The 20,578-nt window shown below is 63.6% G+C and overlaps 1 protein-coding gene across 1 annotated transcript in view; it reads left to right on the forward strand.

Moving 5' to 3' along the window:
• The window catches only part of BAHCC1 (BAH domain and coiled-coil containing 1), a 59,734-nt gene extending 39,605 nt beyond the window's left edge, over nt 1–20,129 (forward strand). The window contains exons 6-27 of the mRNA XM_063081000.1: nt 144–337; nt 474–632; nt 806–1,014; nt 1,191–1,521; nt 2,554–3,408; nt 6,264–6,466; nt 6,593–6,729; nt 7,320–7,448; nt 9,789–9,903; nt 10,697–10,986; nt 11,774–11,952; nt 12,033–12,334; nt 12,594–12,701; nt 12,774–12,924; nt 13,002–13,116; nt 13,203–13,278; nt 13,387–13,495; nt 14,257–14,376; nt 14,505–14,681; nt 14,852–16,023; nt 16,916–17,152; nt 17,776–20,129. Of these exons, the coding sequence (XP_062937070.1) occupies nt 144–337; nt 474–632; nt 806–1,014; nt 1,191–1,521; nt 2,554–3,408; nt 6,264–6,466; nt 6,593–6,729; nt 7,320–7,448; nt 9,789–9,903; nt 10,697–10,986; nt 11,774–11,952; nt 12,033–12,334; nt 12,594–12,701; nt 12,774–12,924; nt 13,002–13,116; nt 13,203–13,278; nt 13,387–13,495; nt 14,257–14,376; nt 14,505–14,681; nt 14,852–16,023; nt 16,916–17,152; nt 17,776–17,982 (5,575 nt within the window). The 3' untranslated portion in view covers nt 17,983–20,129. The remainder of the gene's footprint in view (nt 1–143; nt 338–473; nt 633–805; nt 1,015–1,190; nt 1,522–2,553; nt 3,409–6,263; nt 6,467–6,592; nt 6,730–7,319; nt 7,449–9,788; nt 9,904–10,696; nt 10,987–11,773; nt 11,953–12,032; nt 12,335–12,593; nt 12,702–12,773; nt 12,925–13,001; nt 13,117–13,202; nt 13,279–13,386; nt 13,496–14,256; nt 14,377–14,504; nt 14,682–14,851; nt 16,024–16,915; nt 17,153–17,775) is intronic.
• The last annotated feature ends 449 nt before the right edge of the window (nt 20,130–20,578 follow it).

Below are 20,578 nucleotides of genomic sequence, written 5' to 3' on the forward strand. Positions count from 1 at the left end.
TGGACCTCTAACACTGAGGCACAGAGCCTGGGATCTCCTGTGAGCCCCCAAGTCCCATTTTCCCTCCCAGGCTTTGGCCACGGGGTTGGGTGGGGAGCTGGAGGCAGGGCTCAGTGGCAGGGCTGAGCCCTGTGATCTTACAGGGACAACAAAGACCTCGTGGAATTTGCCCGGATCCAGAATTTGTCCAGCAGCTGCCCTGGAGACCTGGCCCCCCACCTCATGGTGCAGAGCAGCCAGCTGGGCGGGGACCCGGCCACCCACCCCCACCCCGCGCACCCACCCTGGCTGCCCCGCACCCGCAGCCCCTCCTTGTGGATGGGGGGACATTCCTATGGTCAGTGCTCCAAGGGCAGTCACTGTGGGGGGCTGGCCTGGGGCTGACAGTGGTCCTCTCACGGCCAGGCCCCGGGAGCGGGAGGCTGAGTGATGTGGGCCCCAGCCGGCCTGACTGCTGTGTCCTCTCCTGCTAGGCCTGGGGCACCCCGCCCTGCACCAGAACCTGCCCCCTGGCTTTCCCACCTCTGTGCCCAGCTCCATGCCCTCCGTCTTCCCCCTCCCCCAGGACGCCCCTGCACAGCTCGTCATCCTGCCCTCAGAGCCTGCACCCCACACCGCTCCCCAAGCACTCGGTGAGGCCCCCGGCCAGACCGTTAGCACGTGGGTCTGGGGAGAGTGGTACCTGCAAGAAGAGGGCAGGGTGCGGCAGGTGCCCAGGAGGCAGCTGTGAGGTCGGGGAGCTGGGGAGGGGTCATGGGTGGGGCTGGCTGGCTGGGGCTCACGGCTCCTCTGCCCCTGCCCACAGCTGATGTCATGGACCAGGCCTCACTGTGGCCCCCCATGTATGGGGGCCGGGGCCCCACCTCCCACATGCAGCACCCCAGTCAGCTCCCCGTGTACCCACGCTCACAGCTCCTGCGGCAGCAGGAGCTCTACGCCCTGCAGCAACAGCAGCAGCAGCAGAAGCATCGCAGCGCCCAGGCCCTAGAGCTGCAGCGGGCAGCCCAGTTCCAGGTACCCCGCCCCCCCGGCCACGCTCGCCCAGCACCCACGACAGTTCTCACGCTCCCGCTTCACCCTGGCTTGGCCCCAGGAACCCCTGCGTGCCTCCCACTCGATGACCTCACACAGTGGGGCGTACAGGGACTGAGGGGGCTGGGCCCAGGTGAGCCTCTCCCCTCACCCAACAGCGGAAACCTGAGGACCACCACCTGGAGCTGGAGGAGCCCACCCAGGAGAAGGCCCTGAAGTCCACTCACAAGCCAGTTGCCTTAACCCCCATGGCCAAGGGCGCCCCCTCACCTGCCACTGCAGGCCTCGTCAAGCTGTCACCCTGCTGCCATTCGCCTGCCCTAAAGCCCCCCACCAGCTGCCCTGCATCACCACCACGTTCCAGCGCCCCCTGCACTTTATCCGTGTGCCCTGCTGGCAGCCCCGGGCCTGGCTCCAAGGTGCCCAGTACCGAGGACAAGAGCAGGGCGGGCCGGCGGCCCAGAGCCGACCTCTCCACGCTGGAGTCAGGTGAGAGTGGGCAGCTCCAGGCTGGCCTGGTGTGCCCGTGCTGCTCTGAGGCCCTTCGCCCCCTCCTGGGGAGGCAGAGCTCAGTCAGCGGGCTGCCTGGCTTGGCACCTGCAGAAGGTACCCTCCCCTCCCCAGGCCCCTGTCAGGGTCCAACACAGCGTGGCTTTTCCCTTCCGAGCCCACCCTCTTCACTGTCCTTGCGGGTGACCCAGGGGGGCACGCAGCAGCCCAGCTGCCCCTTCCCAGCCCTCAGCAGGTAGGGCAGGAGGAAAGCCAGGCCTGGCTGGCCAGCATTGGGGTCCTGAGAGCGATGAGGTACCTGGCCTGCCGTGACAGTGGCAGGGCTATGGGAGCGCAGGATGCCACCTGCTTGGGCCTGTGGCAGGGGTCTTGGGCTTGCCTTCCCCAGCCAGCCTCAGCCCCTGCAACCCGCCTGCCCGCTGCCTGCCAGCTACTCGACAGCTTGCTTGGTTGTCTCTGAGTTAGGCTGGAGAATTTACACTGGAAACCCATGTGGTGAGCATAAAACCCGTCCCAGTTCCACAATAAGGAGAATGAGCCAGCAGAGGGGGGTTTTTGGGTTTTTTTTCCCTCAGTTTTTTTTCCCCTTAGTTTTTCTTTTTTTTTTTTTTTATTGCAGTTAATGGGGCGTAATGCCTCTGACATGCTGCCGGCTCGTTCTGGTTCAGGGAAAACCCTGATTCAAGCATCATGTTTTAAAAATCCCCCTTTTCTGGTTAGCCACACCACACCATGCCACAGACCGCCCCCGAGGACCCCCGAGGCTGCGCCAGGAGCCAGGAACGGGGGCCTTGAGGCTGCCCTGGCCGGACAGGGGCCTGGCCTCCCGCTGCCCCTGTAACATGACATGTTCTCTGTTCTGGCCTCTTGAGTGTCCCGCAGGCCTCCAGGGCTGGCCAGCACCCTCCCTCCCAGGTGTGGGTCTGAGGGGTTCAAGGCCACCCTTCCCCATCTTGTAACAGGCCGCACTCGCCCCACCCTTGCCTTCCTCACCTGTCTTCTCTTTCCTAGACCTGCCTCCCAGATGTATGCGCCCCCCGGCCGGCCTGGGCTTCTCCTCTCTGCCCTCAGACCTGCCCTCGTCTGACCTCACAGACCCCGAAACTATGCAAACCGCTGCCCCGGGGGCCCAGCCTGAGCCGATGAGGACGTTCCTGCCCAGGGAGCCACCGCCCTGCAGCCCTGGGGGCCTGGAGGAGCCCGGGCTGCTCTCAAGAGCCAGGGAGGCCACCCAGGACCTTGCCGCCACCCCCCACCCCGCCGAGCGGGGACCCCCAGGGAAGGCAGCAGACCCCAGTCCATTTGAGGGGCTACAAGAACTGCAATGCGGGGCCATCCTTGAGGGAGCGGACCCCGAGGCCACTGGCCAGGCTGATTCTACTCAGGGAGGGGCACAAGAGGAGAGGACCACAGGGGAGGGGCGGGAGGAGGGGGAGCAGGCACCCTCGTCAGAGGCCCCCCTGCCAGCCCTGGAGCAGCGGGCAGGGAGCTTGGGTGCCCTGGACAAGGAGGATGAGGGCGAGAGGCAGGCCCTGGAGGCGGCGGGGCTGGAGGACAACGCGACCGCATTTGAGGAGGACGAGCTGCAGGAGGAAAGTCTCGAGGACGAGGAAGAGGACTGGGGGGTGGCTCCTGGCAACAGCCTTGCACCCAGGGCACTGCCAGGCCTGGACGCCTTGGTGGCTGCCACCATTGATCTAGGGGACCTGCCCAGCATCAGCCCACTGGACTCTCAGCCCCCGGTGGCCTCTGAGCCCCCCAGCACAGCCCCCCTGCCCCATAGCTCAGGGATTCATGGGATCGCACTGCTCAGTGAGCTGGCTGACCTGGAGATCCAGCGGCAGAGGAGCGAGCAGGCCCTGCAAGGTACGCCCCTGGCTTGGGGTCAGTGGGGGGGTGGTCCTTCAGCCCGGCTGAGTTGTCCCCACAGTGTGGCAGGCCCTGGGGAGAATGCCCCCCTCCACCTGCCCACCCTCATCCATGGAAAACAGAGGTGGGTGTGCCAGCCGAGGGGTCATGGGCAGGGCCCTCGGGACCGGGACTGCACCTCAGTGGTAGTCTCAGGGGGAGGGCCCTGTTGCTGGGAATAAGGAAGGCTTAGTGGCTGTCATGCAAGGATGTCAGGGTACCCCGGGTGCCATGGCTCCTGCTCAGGGAAGATGGCAGGAGGCTGTGATGGGATCAGATGGACACCCATGGTGGAGGACGCAGGGCCCACTGGGGCTGGGGCTGGGACTGGGACAGCAGGCGTTCCTGCTCCAAGGCTGGTGAGTGGGATGAAGGACACCTGGGCTCTCACCCTCCCCAGGACCCCGAGGTGCCAGGCAGGACCGTTGCAGCAGAACCAAATGGGGTCTGGGCTCCTTTGCCCACCTGGGGCCAGAGTGCCTCAGACAGGGCACCCGAGAGCCAGGTCTCTGCTGCATCTGTGCAGCCCTCCACACAGCCCCAAGGGGACCCCACACAGCCCCCCATCTGCCCCAGCTGCTCCACTCGGAGTCCCTTCTTCCTGCCTGAGCAAGAGCTATCCTCCCATTGGACACCAGAGGAAGCCTCTCCTGGGGGTACACCCTAGCCAGGCGTGTATTGCTGGATATTTACAGAAAGAAAGCAGCGAAGTCCTCAGGACTTGGCCACTGCCAGCCTCCAGTGAAGTCTTTGTGCTTCTGAGATAAAGTGGATGTTCTTGTAAAGTTAGTTTCCCAAGGCCTCTCTGTCCCTCCTCTGCTAGGGGCTACAGTGGTACCTGGGCCGCAGGAGCTGCTGGGCACTGCATGTGCTCAGGACATGTCTGGACCCCCCCCGGGGGGGGCTTACTTGGGTCTCCAGGCCCTGTGTGTAGGAAGGGGGGTAGGGTGAGATGGGGGTGCCCAGAGCAGGGCCCGACCTGCTAGGGACAACACTGAGGCTCCTCGTGGCCCTCCCATGGCAGCGTGAGGGGTTGTTGTGTGGGTGCCAGGCACTGTGTGTGCAGCCAGGGCTGCCATCTGTGTGCGTGTGAACCACTCGCTGGACTGCAGCCCATTCATTGAATAAATACTCTTGGTGGACCGCATGTCCTGGTGGGGGGTCACGTTGTGTAACCTGGTGTGGTGCCGTAGCCACCAGGCTGGGGGCACAACCAGCATTCAGCCCACCCTCCCTTCCTGGAGCACCCAGCCCCCACCCTCCCCTGTCCCAGTTAATTGGCAAGTCATCAGCAGCTGCTTGGATCGGAATTGTTCCCAACGAGCACAGTGACGGCTTTGGCTGAAATCAATTAGGAGGCCAGCTTCGTTCTGTGCCAAACAGCAGGATTCATAGAGGGGGACAGTGGGAGAAGAAAATCCTGAGGATCAGGGGCCGGGCGGGGCAGGGATTCCAGAGGGGACCGCTGCGTGGCCCAAGCCCACCCTCTAGGCCTGTCTGTCTGTGCAAAGCCATGTGGGAGCCACACACCTGTGGCCTCAAGGACATGTGGAGCTTGGGCAGGAGGAACAGAAAGGCTTCTGACAGATCTTAGGGACACCAAGAGACGGGAGGCCTGGGGCTTTTAGCTGAAATGGTCTTGCACATGGGCCTCCCTGGCAGTGGGCGGAAGCAGCAGATCCTCTCTCTGCGGAGAAAGCCCCCTTCAGCCCTCCCGTTCCCAGGGGACCTGTCTCTGGGGTTGTGGGTTTCTGGGTTGGAGGTCTGTTGTCTTGGCCCAGAACTTGTGTCCAGAGGTTAGAGCATCCAGCATCCTCCCCTCTGGTGCCTCCTGGCACCACCATAGTGACTTGGGGGTAGATGAGCCCTTGGTCTTCTGGGCTGTCTGCCTCCTGCCCTACAACGGGCGTCCCCCCCGTACGTGACAATAGTGCCCGCCAGTCATGCTGTAGCGTGCTCCCTGCTGGGTTTGCTGGGTCGTCCTGCTGCTGAGGCTCAGGCGTGCTTCCTCGGCAGGAGCCTCACAGGACAGGTCCTCCCGGCAGCCTGGTCTCCCGTGCAGCAATCTTGAACGCTGGCTCTGATGGGCTGCTGCGGGCCGAGCTTCCCCGCTGTCCCCTGTGTAGTGCAGGGTGTTTTGTGACGAGGCTGCTCGTCCTCAGACGTTCACTTTCTCCTTTCACTTGTGTCAGGGCTACTCAGGCATTCCTGCTGTTTATCACTGTTGAGTCTGATGACCAATGGTACCAAATGGCGCCTGTGGGAGCCCTTCAGCCACTCCCATGTGCTTTTGACATGTCCTGTCTTTTCTGGAGTGACAGAATGCCACCACCCCATTCTGCGCTCCCTCTGCCCAGGCTGCAGCAGCCATTTCTCCCAAGCCCTTCCCGTGGAGAACGGTGTTTAGAAGCCAAGACTGGTGTGTCAGGGTCGCTCTTCCCGGGCACTCTCAGAGGACGGGTCCTCCTGTTTTGCACCTGTTACTGGCTGTAACTCCCCCACGACAGGGAGGTGCCTGGCCCCTGTGACCCTTCATGGGTGTCCCTATAGGTTCAGCCCTGTGTCCAGTCGCGCATCTCTGCAGCCACGCCTCCCTGTGGCTGGCTCCCCCCGCTTGGGGCTGGGTCTGCATTCCAAGCCTCTTACCTGAGTGGACACCATGCTCTGCTCGTCCTTGGTCCTCATGGCCTGGGGCTCTGGGCCCCATGGGCCAGGGCTGTGCTGGGAATGGGGCTGATGTCAGGAGCGTCTGAGGGCCAGTGTGCCCCCCACCCTCATCCTCGCCTGCGCTGACCCTCCTGTCCCCCTAGCAGAGGAGGAGGAGGACGTGCTGGCCTTCAACCTGCAGCATCTGGCCACGCTGGCCACAGCCTGGTCCCTGGTGGAGGCCGCAGGTCTGGACAGCTCAGCCGCCTCAGCCCAGACCTCTGCTGCTGACACCTGCCATGGCCCCAGACTCACTGCCCGCATGCAGATCCTGCAGCGCAAGGACTCCTGGACCCCCAAGACCAAGCCTGTGAGTAGGGTCCTGTTGCCTAGCACCAGGACAGACAGGGGACCCCCGAGGGCCCAGGCTGCCCACCCACCACCCCTGTCCTGGGCCCTGGCCTGGCTCACGGGCCCCTGTGGCCCTGCCCCCCAGGTGTGCCCACTGAAGGCCGCCATCGACCGGCTGGACACGCAGGAGGTGGAGATGCGCATGCAGCTGGCGGAGCTGCAGCGGCGCTACAAGGAGAAGCAGCGGGAGCTGGCCCGCCTGCAGCGCAGGCATGACCACGAGTACGGCTCGGGTGGGGCAGGGGCTGGGCACGGCCGGGTACAGCCAGGGTGGTGGGAAACTGGGGTCTGGGAGGCTCCCCGGAGGCAGCAGTGCTTAACGAGACCTGAAGGGTCGGACGTTCAACACACAGAGTAACTGGGGGGAGGGCAGGCCTGGTGGAAGGGCCACCTGGCAGAGGCTGATGCAGGGGGAGAGTCCAGTCCACAGTATGGCGGGGTGAGGGGCACAGTGTCACAAGTGGGGCTGGGAAGGGTGGGAAGCCAACGAAGGAGTTGGGGCCTTCTTTGGGGCAGAGGAACCCCCACAGTTGCCACAGGAATAGCAGCAGCTTCCCTGACCCATGTGTGCAGGATGGTTGGAGCTGGGGGCATGGGGGGGCTGGACTCCAGGCTGGCAGAGCTTCAGAGACATGGGGGTAGTGGGAATCCTGACCTAGTTGCCCTCCTGCAGGGCCAGGTGCCCCAGGCCAAGTCTTGGGAGTACCTGTCCCCCACCTGGCAGCCCTACTAAGGGCAGTGTCCTCTGCTGGACCCCTGTCTGGGAGCCAGGGTGGACATAAGCCTATGACCACCTCTCCTGCGACCCCCAGGAGAGACGAGAGCTCGCGGAGCCCTGCTCGGCGGGGGCCTGGCCGGCCGAGGAAGCGCAAACACTCTGGCTCGCTGCCCACCCTGCGCCCCGGGGGCCAGCTCGCCAGGAGCGACAGCAAGAAAGTGAAGTGAGTACCTCTTCTCTGGCTCCCTGGGCTGCTGGTGCCCGCTTAACGCCTTCTCTGAGGGCCCAGCACGTTCCCTCCCAGACCCTCCCAAGTGTCCTGCTTGCTGTGCCCGGCCTCAGACCTTGGCCGTACCCTGGGCTCCTTTCCTCTCAGAGGCCATGACCCCAGATCCTGGCCAGGCCAGCTCCACACACCCGGCGCAGCCGAGGCCGGGGCGGCGGCGCATGCCAGCCCCTCTCTCCACACTCCATGAAGCCCTCGGTCACGCTGCAGCACCGCACAGGGCTGCGCACGGTGTTATTGCCCGTTGGCGCCCGGCGCGGTCGTTGGCGCACTCCCGGGCCTGGTGTAATTGTCCTTCTCGGCTACAAATTGCCTCTCCCAGCAGGCCCATTTGCATAAATCCTCCGAGCTCCTCCAAACGCGATTGGCGCGCGCATGTGTGCACGGCATCAATCCTGATGATTTGGTAATAATAGTTAAATCGGCACTAAATGGTTCCTTCAATTAAGACAGAGGCAAAAAATTAATCTCAGGGCTTATGTCACAAAACATTAGCAAACGCAGAGAAGGTTACCGGGAGGGGGGTTGCGTGGGCGGTGGGCAGCACCGGGAATCCACCATATGGCTGGGGGGCTCCCTGAGCTGCCCCTCCACCTCTCAGGTGTCACTGGTGGGGGCTCCAGGGGGTTCCCTTTGAGAACCAGCCAGCACCGTGGGGGCTGCTGGGCAAGACAAAGCCACCTGAGGCCAGGGTCTGGCCAGGGCCTTGTTGGGACACCCAGCCCAGGAGGCGGCATGGGCCCCGCAGCCTCTCCCCCTGCCAGGCCCTGGCTATGCTGCTCCAGGCTGCAATCAAGCCCACCTGGCACCAAACCGCCAGCCTGGAAGTCCCACCCTAGTGACTGCATTTTGGCCACTTTCTCCCCTGACCCCGAAAAGACAGGCCTTGACTGGAAGGTGGCAGCCTTAGGACGGGGAAGAATACCGGGTCCAGGGCCTTCCCTTTCCAAAGCTTGGGTCTCCTGCCTCTCACCCTCCCCTCCCCGGGCTCCTTCCCCTCTCCCTGCCCAGGCCGTGGGGACCTGCGGTGGCAAGCGCAGGTGGGCCCAGGGGCTGCAAGAACTGGAGGGCTAAGGCCAGGACCAGAGTGGCTTCCTGCCTGGCCACCTCTCTGGGCCGGGCGGTGAAAAGGGACGTGAGGCCACGTGAGGCTGGGGTGGCCAGGGCTCCCTCCTGCACGGGCATATGGAGGGGGGCTGAAAGCGAGGGTGTTGGGGGACCAGGTGAGCGGCCACAGTCAGGCAGACAAGCTCCCAAGCGTCAGTGTCCCCATGAGAAGTGCAGATGGGGTGGGAGGGGAAATTAATTTCTGCACCTGGCACATGGGGTGCTGGGGAGTGGGGGTCTGTCTACACGGCATGGGGAGTCGAGAGTCCCTATCAGGCAGGGAGGCCTGGATGTGAGGGATCTGGCAGGATCCTTTTTGGGGTGTCTAGAAACAGCTGCTGGGCCCACGTGGTCAGGGTTGCCCCTGCCCCAGCTGCCTGCCTGGAGGAGACAGCACACTTGTGCATCTTGGGAAAACCGAGTCTCAGCTTCAGGGGCTTCCCAGGGCCGTCTGGGAGATGTATGGGAGCTGGGAGGAGAGCCTGGTTTTCTCCAGCCACTGTCCCCACCCCGCCCCTTGTGGGACTCGGGTTTACCCAGGCATTTCCTGGCAGCGGCAGAGGTGTCAGGGTGGACTCTTCTTGAGAACCCCACCCCCGTGCCCTCTTTGTTCACATCTGGACCCTTGCCAAGGGCCAGGCCCAGACCTGCATGATCCCTACCCCTCTCACAGAGAGACACAGATGTCACTGTCCCATGTTCCAGGTAGGAAGGCTGAGACCTGGCCCATCACACGGAGCCCAGGTAGCTGCAGAGCCCTGGCTCCTGAGCTCTGTGCTGCCCCTCAGGGAGCCAGGGTCTCGCGCCCCCACTGCCTGGCCTGTGGTCACCACAGTTACAACTGGCCAGGAGCCCAAAGCTGTTCCTTCCCTGCAGGGTGGAGGGATGGGTTACAGCTAAAAAAAAAAATGCCCCCGCTTTCACACAGCCCAGCGGGGAATGGGGGCAGGTGTGGGGACCTCGGGACTGCTGAGGGCTGGAGGTCAGCAGGCAGCGGGGCTCGCTGGGAGGCACGTGCCCTCAAAGGGGCAATGGGGGGCTCTCCCAGGCACAGGGGCTGCAGCATGAGACCCATCACAGAGACCGTTGGAGGGGGACCAGGCTGGAGCACCCAGGCAGTGCCACCCTGCCTGCGTCCGCCCAGCACCCACCGCTTCCCTGTGCCCCCAGGGCAGTACGGACCAGCCTGAGTCTGCTGTGTGCGGAGCTGCGAGGCAGCCAGGAGCCTGCGAAGAAGCGGAGCAAACTGGAAAAGAGTGTCTACGCAGGCCTGCAGACCGCCGTGGTGAGTCCCAGGGCCCTCTGCCCTCACCCCTGGGCCGCTCACCCAGCCCCGCGCCTATGTCCAGCGGGGCTTCCCATCACTCAGGTCAGCAAACCGAGTGAGATCCAAGCGCCTCCGCAGCAGGAGGCGCAGGCACTGAGCCTGCAGGTGCAAGTAGCATCTGCCTTCTCAGCCTGACTGGGTGGCCATGCCCGCCAATGCTCTGTGAGTCCTCTCTCTGTGGCTCGTGCCAGCAGAAGGAAAAAAACGCATGGCTGGCATTCTGCTAACAGAAGGACTTCTCCAGGGTAAGGGCCCCTGGCCCTTCTGGAAAGGACCGAGCATGCTGTCACACACACCTGGTACGGCGCACAGGCTCGCTCTCAGCAGCAGCACCCCTTCTCGGAAGAGTGGGTGCCACCCTCCCCTTCTGCAGGGCCCTGGGAGGGGCTGTGAGAGGTGGGCTTAGGAACGTTATCACCTGGCCTGTCCCCAGTCAGGAGGCAGTTCCTTCTGCCCAGCACGCTCCACTTTTATCCCTTTAGAAATGCAAATGACCTGTCCCCAGCCATTCGCAGCCATTTGGCCCTTGGCCCCCCCTTATCCCCACCTGAGTAGGACAGGCGGTCAGAAGGGGCTGAGGAGTGGTGGGACAGGCACAGAGCCTCCAACAGGCCGCCCCATGGCCCCAGGCCAGACGTCCTCTCGGCCCCATTTGAGGGCAGGGCCCCGGGAGGTGCCAACTTTGGGCCCAGCCTTGGCAGAGGGGAGCCCAAAGGCCTCGGGAGTACAGCTGCCACCTCCCCATTTGCAGAAGGCGCGATGCAAGAAGAGCCGCAGCCAGGCCGAGCTGGCGTCCTCGGGGGCCCACAAGGTGGCCCATCTGAAGCCGAAGGTCAAGAGCAAGGGGCTGCCCACTAGCCTCAGCACCTTCCAGCGGAAGGAGGCTGCCCCAAGCGGGCACATCCGGAAGAAGCTGTCCCGAGCCAAGAGCACCACGGTGTCTGGGGCAGCCCGGCACCCACCGCCTGATGGCCACGGGGACAGGGAGATGCCCAAGTTCCCAGCCCGGCCGGTGGTGGCCGCAGCACACAAGGCAGGCAAGTGGCTGGTGTGACCGGCCATGGCCAGGGCCTCCCGCCACGGTCACTTGCGGGCTAAGAGATAGGGAGGGCGGGTACAGGCCACCACCAGAGCTGGATCAGGGCTCGTGGTGTGTGATGGATCCAGGGAAGACCTTGCTCAGACAGGCAGACAAAGGAGGCCCCATCCCCAGGGCAGAACTCAGCCACTTTCCACGTACCTCACCCCCATGCTGGGGGCAGAGGGGGAGGAAAGAGCCCTCACCCACCCATATCCCGGAAACCCGGGTTAAAAATAGCCCTCCCGCCTGCTCCAGCCTCCATCCTGCAGCGACGGCCAGGCTGACCCGCAGAGGTTATCTAGCCCCCAGCAAGCACACGTGTCCAGGGACAGGAGCCTGGAAAAATAGACACTTCCCCCTCCCCGCCCCTGCCCAGCCCAGCCCCTGCCCCAGAGGTCTGGACGCCTGAGAAGGACAAAGGGACGCACTGCTTCAGGCTGGGGAGGGTACAGGAAACGGAGCCATCTGAGCCAGAGGACAACAGAAAGCGAGGAAGGGGCTGCCCTGGCGGGGGGGTTCCAGCCCTGCGAGGCGGGCGCTCTGTTGCCCAGGGTGTGAGAAAGAAAACTCCCATCCACGTCCCTGTCCAGACGCCCTCCACACAGAGGCTAGGGCCCCCGGCTCCTGTCCCCAGAGCAGCCCAGAGGATGGAGGTGCAAGGCCCCACTCACAGCCCCCTGACCCCACCCACGAGGGTGCTGCACAACACTGAGTCATCTGCGCCTTCTGCTTCTCTATTCCAGGCAGTGGCTATGACAGCGAGGACTGTGGGGGTCTCTTGGAGACAGAAGCACCTCCCAAGGAGCCGGGGCTGGTGCTGCACGCGGGGACCGGCGTGGCTGTGCTGGGACCTTCACCCTCCTCTGTGGTCAAGATGGAAGCCAACCAGAAGGCCAAGAAGAAGAAGGAGAGACAGGGGCTGCTAGGTAAGCAGGGCGTGGGCAGCCTGGCCAGCAGGGGCCCAGGCAGCCACGAACTCCATGATGGCCTCCTCTCCCTCCCACAGGGGCCTGCCGCCTGTCCAGCCCTGAGAGCGAGGTCAAGATCAAGAGGCGGACAGCGAAGGCCAAGGTGGGCACCAAGCTGGAGCGGGCCCCAGGGCGGAGGCCACCAGGTGCACCAGGCAAGAAGAAAGCCAAGGGCAAGGCCAGAGGTGGCCTGCGGGCAGAGGCAGGGGCCACTCCCAGCAGGGACGCCCTCTTCAGCCCCTCCCGGGCCTTTGCCTGCCGGGAGGAGGGCAGCAAGCTGGCCAGCGAGCGCCTCAAGAGAGCCACACGCAAGAGCACCGTGCTGCAGCCAGTGCTAAGGGTGAGGCCAGCAGGGTCAGCGGGGTCCCCAGGGTCAGCATCTCCAGGGTCAGTGGCTCCCCAGGGTCAGCATCTCCAGGGTCAGTGGCCCCAAGGGAACGGGCATCAGTCGGGAAGGACTTCCGGGGTTGCCTCCACTCTCCGTCCCTGCTCACTGGCCCCCAAGCCCTGGGTCACCCTGAGTCACAGCCCCATCTGGCTGTGGGCAGGGAGGCTGTTCCCACCACCACCTCAGTGCCTTGTCCCCCACCCCACTGCAGCGGAAGAACGGGGCCCTGTCCATCGCCCTGTCGGCCCGCAATGCCAAGGCCATCCTGGGGAAGAGCCGGAAGCTGGGCAAGGTGAAGAGCAAGGTGGTCGGCAAGCAGGTAGCACCCCAGCCCCGGGAGCGTGGCCGGGCCAACCCCCCCACCCCTGCCTGACCCCTCTGGCCCACCCAGGGCAAGGGCCGGGCAGTGAGCCGGCTGCTAGAGAGCTTCACAGTGGAGGATGACTTCGAGTTTGGTGACAACAGCAGCTTCTCGGAGGATGAGGAGGACGAGGAGGATGAGGCCAGTGGCCCCCTGAGCGCGGAGCAGAGCGCTGCCCTGGGTGAGCGGGCGCAGGGGTGCCAGGCTGCCTGGGGAGGGACAGCAGGCGGGCCAGTGCTGATGCCGCCTCGCCCACAGCGCGCTCCTGCACCATCCACAAGGAGGACCTGCAGGACGGGCTGCCCGTGCTCATCCCCAAGGAGGACAGCCTGCTGTACGCGGGCAGCGTCCGGACCCTGCAGCCCCCTGACATGTGAGGCCCAGGCGTGGGCACGGTGGGAGGGACGTGGGGGGCACCCTGGCCTGCAGGCCCCTCTCACGCCGCCCCCCTGCCCCCAGCTACAGCATCGTCATTGAGGGTGAGAGAGGCAACCGGCAGAGGATCTACTCGCTGGAGCAGCTGCTGCAGGAGGCGGTGAGGGACCCATCCACAGCCCTAGGGAGGTGCCTGGCCGGTATGTCCCAGGCCAAAGGAGGGCACAGGCTCTGCCTGCTCACAGGCTGCTGCTCACTGTCTCCACAGGTTCTCGATGTCCGGCCACAGTCCAGCCGGTTCCTGCCCCCAGGCACACGGGTCTGTGCCTACTGGAGCCAGAAGTCCCGTTGCCTGTACCCAGGCAACGTGGTCCGAGGTAAGCTGCACCGAAGGCCAAGTCCCCTCTGCGACGCAGAGTGCCTAAGAGGGCCCTTCCTGGCACAGTCCAGCTTCCCCAGGCGGTCCCTATGTGCCCTGGAGGCTGGAGCGGAGCAGAACCGGCTCTTCACTTAAACAGAGCGAGACAGCAGAATGGGCTCTCCAGTGCCGTGAGAAGGAGGGGACAATCGGTGGGGAGGCTCCCACCGGGCTAAGCAGAAAAGGCCTGGCAGGGAGGGGACCCAGAGCCCGGTGCCAGGGGCCCCTGAATCCACCACATGGGCACCAGCTCCCCTAGGGCAAAACCTCCTGACCCCATGGCAGGCATGTGGGGCCCCTAGGGCGGGAAGGCTCAAGGGTCCCCCTGGTGAATGGGCAGGTGGCAGGAGGCCTGCCAGGCACCCTGGGAGGGGGCAGCCTCCAGGTGTGACTTCTCTGAGAGTTGTGCTGCTCACGGCGTGCACATGGCAGGGAGGGAGGTCTGGGCCACGTGTGGGCCCGGGGCGGTGTGATGGATGGTGGTAATATTGCTGCTCCAGCCGCACCGCAGGAGGCGGAGGGACCACCGAGAGCTCCTGGAGCTGCCAGGGCAGCTCCAAGGTCGAATGTGACCAGGGAGCACAATAGTCCTAGTGTCATTTGTCAGGCTCTTTGGAGCCACCCCATCCCCCACCCCCTCCCATGGAGTGGACTCCCTCTCTCAGCCACCCGCACAGCCAGCCGGGTGCAGCGTGGGTTCAGGGAGTACCCTGTGCACAGGCACCTCCAGTGACGAGGAGGAAGACCTGGACTCCGTGGTGGTGGAGTTTGATGACGGGGACACCGGCCACATCGCCGTCTCCAACATCAGGCTACTGCCTCCAGACTTCAAGATCCAGTGTGAGCAACCCCGACCCCCCTTCATCAGCTCCCCACGGCCCCCTCCTGCCTGGGTGGGACAGGAGTGCCTCCTGGGGTGGCAGTCAGCCCATGGCATGGCGCTAAAGCCTTCTGCCCTCCCTCTGCAGGCACAGAGCCCTCTCCAGCCCTGCTGGTGTCCAGCAGCTGTCGGAAGACCAAGAAAACATCCAGCGAGGCCCCTCCACTCAGCGAAGCCCCTACCCCCAGCCTTTCCCCCAAAGCACAGGACGGCCCTGAAGCCTCAAAGACCCCTGGAAAGAAATCCATCTGCAAAGACAAAGCTGGTATTTGCGGAATTGATGAGAAGCTCACTCAGGGAGGCACCCCTCACTTAGGGGTGGGGGGACTAGAAGGCTCACAGGGCAACGTGGGGGTCCCTGGAGGGAGGGGTGGGGCAGCTTCGAGGGCCCAGTGGGTACCACTGACTCTCCCCGGCCTTCCCCCCACCCCGCAGGCAAAGCTGAACTCCTAACCTCAGGTGCCAAGTCCCCCACGGGACCTTCAGACCACTTCCTGGGGCGTCGGAGCAGCCCCCTGCTGAGCTGGTCAGCGGTGGCGCAGACCAAGCGGAAGGCGGTGGCCGCGGCTTCGGCCGGCAAAGGGCCGGGGGTGCTGCAGAACCTCTTCCAGCTCAACGGCAGCGCCAAGAAGCTGCGGGCCCGCGAGGCTCTGTTTCCCGTGCACGGCGTGGCGGCACCCGTGTTCGGCAACGGCTTCCGTGCCGACTCCTTCAGCAGCCTGGCCGGCTCCTACTCACCCTTCAGTGGCGGGGCTGGGCCCGGCCTGCCCGGGGGGGCGCACAGGCTGCTGCGGGCCAAGAAGGCTGAGCGAGCGGAGGTCGAGAAGGGCGGGCGGCGGCGGACAGCCAGCGAGTTCCTGGTCAAGCTGGACCACGAGGGCGTGACCTCCCCCAAGACCAAGAACTGCAGGGCGTTGCTCGTGGGAGACAAGGACTTCGGCCCCAAGCTGGGCCGGCCCCTGCCCGGCCCCAGCTACGTGCACCCGGCTCTCGTGGGCAAGGACAAGAAGGGGCGGGCGCCTGTCCACCCGCTGCCCATGGGCTTGGCACTGCGCAAGTACGCGGGCCAGGCCGAGTACCCGTTGCCCTGCGACAGCGACTGCCACAGCTCCTACTCAGACGAGGATGAGGACGGGCCAGGGCTGGCAGCCGGCGTGCCCTCCCGCTTCCTCACCCGCCTGTCCGTGTCCTCATCCTCGTCTGGCTCGTCCACCTCCTCCTCCTCAGGCTCTGTGTCCACCTCCAGCCTCTGCTCCTCGGACAACGAGGACTCATCCTACAGCTCGGATGACGAGGACCCGGCCCTGCTGCTGCAGACCTGCCTCACCCACCCGGTGCCCGCGCTCCTGGCCCAGCCCGAGGCCCTGCGTTCCAAGGGGGGTGGCCCCCACGCGCACGCCCCGCGCTGCTTCCTGTCCAGGGCCACGGTGGCCAGCGCGGGCCCCAGCAGCGGCAAGTCTAAGCTCACACGGAAGGAGGTCCTGAGCTTCTCCAAAGCCAAAGAGCTTTCCCGGAGGCAGCGGCTGCCCTCCGTGGAAAACCGGCCAAAGATCTCAGCCTTCCTGCCGGCCCGGCAGCTCTGGAAGTGGTCGGGGAGCCCCACGCAGGTAGGTGTGCAGAGGGGTCCCCTAGAAGGACCCCCCAGCTCCCAAGGAGACCCGTCTGCTCCTGCTCCCCAGTTGCCTTTCCCCTCTCTCCTTTTTTCATTTTACTGTTTAGTTTCAAGTAAAAAGTTTGGAAAACTCAAGGGGAGAACAAAAACCCACCTGTGGTCCAAAGAGGCAAATAGCCACCGTGAGAGTGGTTTGCCTTTGTGCGCACGGTTACACAAACGGCCTGCGTGCAGGACACAGGTCCTTTGCCCTGCCACACGTGTCCCTCTTGCACATGGCAGCGTCACGTGAGCGTCTTCCTATGTTGATAAATCAGATGGTCAGCTTTGGGAGGGCTGCAGAATTCCCCACTGCATGGATGTGGGAACACTGTTCTTCAGCAGCACTCTGGTGTGGGTGGGAGGGGGTGTAGTGGCTCGTGTTTTCTTTTCCCTGTAAGCAACACCGCAGTGAACATTTCCTGGGTTTTCTGTTTGTGTTTGGTTTGAGGTTTTTTTGCCCCTGTAAACAACACTGCACTGAACATCTCCTGGTGTGTTTTTTCTGGTTTGGGGTTTTTCCCCCCTCGAAACAACACTGCTGTGAACATCTCATGCATGCATCCCTGCTCTCGGATCCAGCCTTCTTTTAGAGTCAGTTATGGTCTTGATGTCACGAACCAGTGGGAAGGGCGAATCCAGGCGTGGCCCACATCCTCCAGGATCTGAGGCTGCAGCGTTCTTTTCCCAGCAGTGTGCTGCTGTTTCTTGTCCTTGCAGGTGCACACGCACGCACACACACGCCACAAGCCATCTGTTTCTCCTGCACTCCTTCCTGTGCCTCCTACTCACCGCACCGAGGCTCCCGGCCCCCTCCCCAACCCCTGCCTCTGGTGTCTCCCCTGCAGCGGCGGGGCATGAAGGGGAAGGCCAGGAAGCTGTTCTACAAGGCCATCGTCCGGGGCAAGGAGACACTGCGCACTGGGGACTGTGCGGTCTTCCTGTCGGCCGGGCGGCCCAACCTGCCCTACATCGGCCGCATCGAGAGCATGTGGGAGTCATGGGGCAGCAACATGGTGGTCAAGGTCAAGTGGTTCTACCACCCTGAGGAGACCAAGCTGGGGAAGCGCCAGAGCGACGGGAAGGTAAGCTGGGCCAGCACAGTGGGAGGGCCCGGCCCCTCCATGGGGCTCTGGGAAAGAGACATCTCAGCCACCAGCCAAAGCAAGGGGAGCAGTCACCCAGGTGCCCTCCCCCCACCCCCACACCAAGAGGCCTCCAGGTCAATGGTGCCACAGGCCCTGCAGCCAGGCCACCTGGGGCCCTCCCCTGCTGCATCTCCGCAGCTCCCTGTAAGATGGGTGATGGTGTCACCTTACAGGGGGCAGTGAAGACCATGACCCACAGCGGGTCCAGGCCATCATGCCTGGGATCAGTGGCAGCCCTGCCCTGTCCCGTGGGCCCTCTGCTCCCTGCCTCCAATGCCAGCTGGAGACTGAAAATGCCCCAGACGCACTCTCTGCTCTGCCCTGAGAAGAAACCACGTTTTCAGACAGCACAGCGAGTCCAACTTCAGGGCAAACAGGAATTTCTCCTACTCTCACAGAGGCTCCCTGGCAGACTCAGGGCTCTTGGCCGGTCACCCTCTTCCAGCCACACAGTGAAAGGCTTGTCCGAGTGACCCTTCCAGAGCAGACAGGGTCTTTCCCCGGTTGGTGGGGGTGCTCCGGCCAAGGCCGGCCACCGACTGCACACTCCTCACCTGCAGAACGCGCTGTACCAGTCCTGCCACGAGGACGAGAACGACGTGCAGACCATCTCCCACAAGTGCCAGGTCGTGGGGCGGGAGCAGTACGAGCAGATGGCCCGGAGCCGCAAGTACCAGGACCGGCAGGACCTCTACTACCTTGCAGGCACCTATGACCCCACCACCGGGCGCCTGGTGACGCCGGATGGCGTGCCCATCCTGTGCTGATCCCCTGCCTGGCGCCGGTACATGGAGCCCCGAGTGGCAGGAGGCCCCACACCTCCCAGGGGCCGGTCTGAGCAAATATGGAAGCCCACCAAGGCGAGATCCAGGCGTTTCTATGGTTTTCCCTGGAGAGAGCTCTTAGGCATCGGAACCCAGTCCCACCCCCCGCTGCGGAGGGCCCGTGGCGCCCCCAGCGCTGCTGTCTGTTTTCCGCACCGGCAGTTCATGCGAGATTAGAATCCAAGCCATATTTCCCTAGTACCTCCGACTGTCTCCCACCAGGGAAAGCAGAAATCAGGTGTGTTGTCTATTTATTTCTCTGTGTAAATATTGTATTTCTGCGGGGAAGTTTTATGGAAAAAAAGTGGAAAAGGATTTTTTCCCACCTGTGTGACGAGGGTGTGTGTGCGTGTGTGCGTGTGCATGTGCGTGCGTGCAGGGGTCTTGTTCTGGGGGTTTCTTTGGAAATGCACTGTTCTCAGCCTAGCTGAGCCGGCTGGCACGCCTGTGACGACAGAGGTGGCGGGGCCCCTTGTGCACAGCTGCTCATCTCTTGGGACGATGGCATAAGATGGAAGGTCACACTCGGGTTTATTTCCTTTTGGTACATCTGGGGAAATAAAGGATGGAAGGGGCAGTGATGAGGGTCCCACAGGGAGAAAGGGATTTTAGAAGCAGAGCTGAGAGGCGGGAGCAGCAGGCGCCAGCCCTGGAGTGTGGTGGCGGTCACATATCTTACCTCTGCTTAAAGCAAAACAAAAACGAACAACTATGCTAAAGTATCAGTGAGAAAGAGTGACGTCTTGATTTTATTTCCTGGATAGTCCAAGTTGTTTCAGATTTCCGTTTCCACGGCCAGTTTGTCTGACAGAGGGGGTTCCAGCCCTCCCTGTGTCCTTGCCGCACTGGGGAAGCAGGACGCTGTGCCGGTCCCGCCAGCCCGACGCTCCTTTCCCGGCGGCAGCAGGGCAGGGGCACGGCCCACTTCGGGAGGCCCAGGGCTCCGCCCGACTCCCTGCTCGCCATCAAGTGGGCAGATGTGAAAGATGCCCCTTTCCCCAACCCAGACACCCTCCCAGTGCCCCAGGACCTTGCCAGCCCGCTTGGTTCCCGTGGTGGCCAGGCCAGGCCATAGGCGCTGGGGTCAGAGTGGGAAGAAGAGTCACAAGGCAGGCCATGCCCACGCCCACCCGAGGAGGAAGCCCTCACTGTGCCTCCCCTTCCTGTGGGTCCCTCTGCTTGCCCGGCTCCCATGGAGAGGACTTTTCTGCAGCCATTTGGCAGGCCAGGTGGGCTGTGCCTAGGGCATAGGAGGAGGGCCCTCCCGACCCCAGAGCTCACACCCTGGGCCCCCTTCCTTTATCCCACAGCCAGGAGGGGCAGGCCACTCCTGCGCACAACAGCCCTCGTCCTCAGAGGTGTGCTGGGGGCCACGTGCCCCATGTCCCACCATGCAGGAAAGCCCCCAAGTCAGCCACTGCTCCTAGGATGAGGAAGGTCCCTGGGAAGCAGAGGTGTTGGTGGGTGCCCCACACCCCAGCCCTGGGCCTTTCGCTGCTCAGGCCACCTGGGATCCCAGCTGCAGGGCCTTATTTCTCTCGCCTGCTGCCCAGCTCCCCCAAAGGCTGCTCCTGGTGGCTCTCCAGCAAACTCGAGGATGGGAGGGGGCCGTTTCGTGGGGGGGTCCCCCGCCCCTGCTGTCCCACTCCCAGCCCCGAGTCCACCCTTGGTCTCAGCACGAGTGCAATAGTTCATCCCGGGCAGCCGTATGGGGAGCTGGCCAGCCGGGTCCTGCTGGCGGCTCAGGGACCAGAGCCGTCGGTGAAGACATGCGGCACAGGGTTAAGGCTGTTCCAAGCCCCGCGTGCCTGGGAGCGCGGTGGAAGCCCGGCCTTCGCCGCCTGCCCTCTCCCCACTGCTGCTGGGTGTCCCCCTGTCCTCCGTTTCCCCTCCCTCCGCCCGTCCCTTGCTTTCGCGTTCTCGCGGATGGCGTCACCCCCACCCCCTAACCGTGGTTAAACATGGCGAAAGCACGATTTTTGTAAATGTGTAAACTAAGAGGATGGTTGGATTTTTTTTTTTCAATGTAAACACTAAAAACAAAACAAAACAAAAAAACACAAAGGTTTTATGAGCAGCAAACTCTATGTAAAGGCGTTTTAGTATTAAATTTTTTATTGATAACTTGCTTAAGAATAAATATATGACTATTGTACAGGTCTTCAGTGGTCCGGAGTCATGACTCTGCCTAGTGTCCCTGTATGGCACACGGTCACTCCCTGGAGACCCCCAGGGGGGTCCACTCACTGTGTCCAGGTCCCAGAACTGGAGCGTCTGGGCCAGGGCTCCCCACTAGCCCTGCATGATCGAGAGGAGCCCCCCAGGGCACTGAGCCTCGGGCCAGGAAAGGATGGGGTGGCCAGCATGGGTTTGGGGTGGCTTCAGGCTTGGAGACCCAACCCCAGGATAAGGGCTCCTTTCCTGGTGCAGCTCACCTGAGAGCCGGTCTGGGCCTGTGACTCAGGTCGGTCACCTGACCAGCTGAACCACCCCATGTGGCCAGGGCAGCGCCCCTGGAGGGGAGGAGGTGGAAGATGGT

This window comes from Cynocephalus volans, chromosome 16 (genome assembly GCF_027409185.1).
Source record: "Cynocephalus volans isolate mCynVol1 chromosome 16, mCynVol1.pri, whole genome shotgun sequence".
Lineage (NCBI taxonomy): Eukaryota > Metazoa > Chordata > Mammalia > Dermoptera > Cynocephalidae > Cynocephalus > Cynocephalus volans.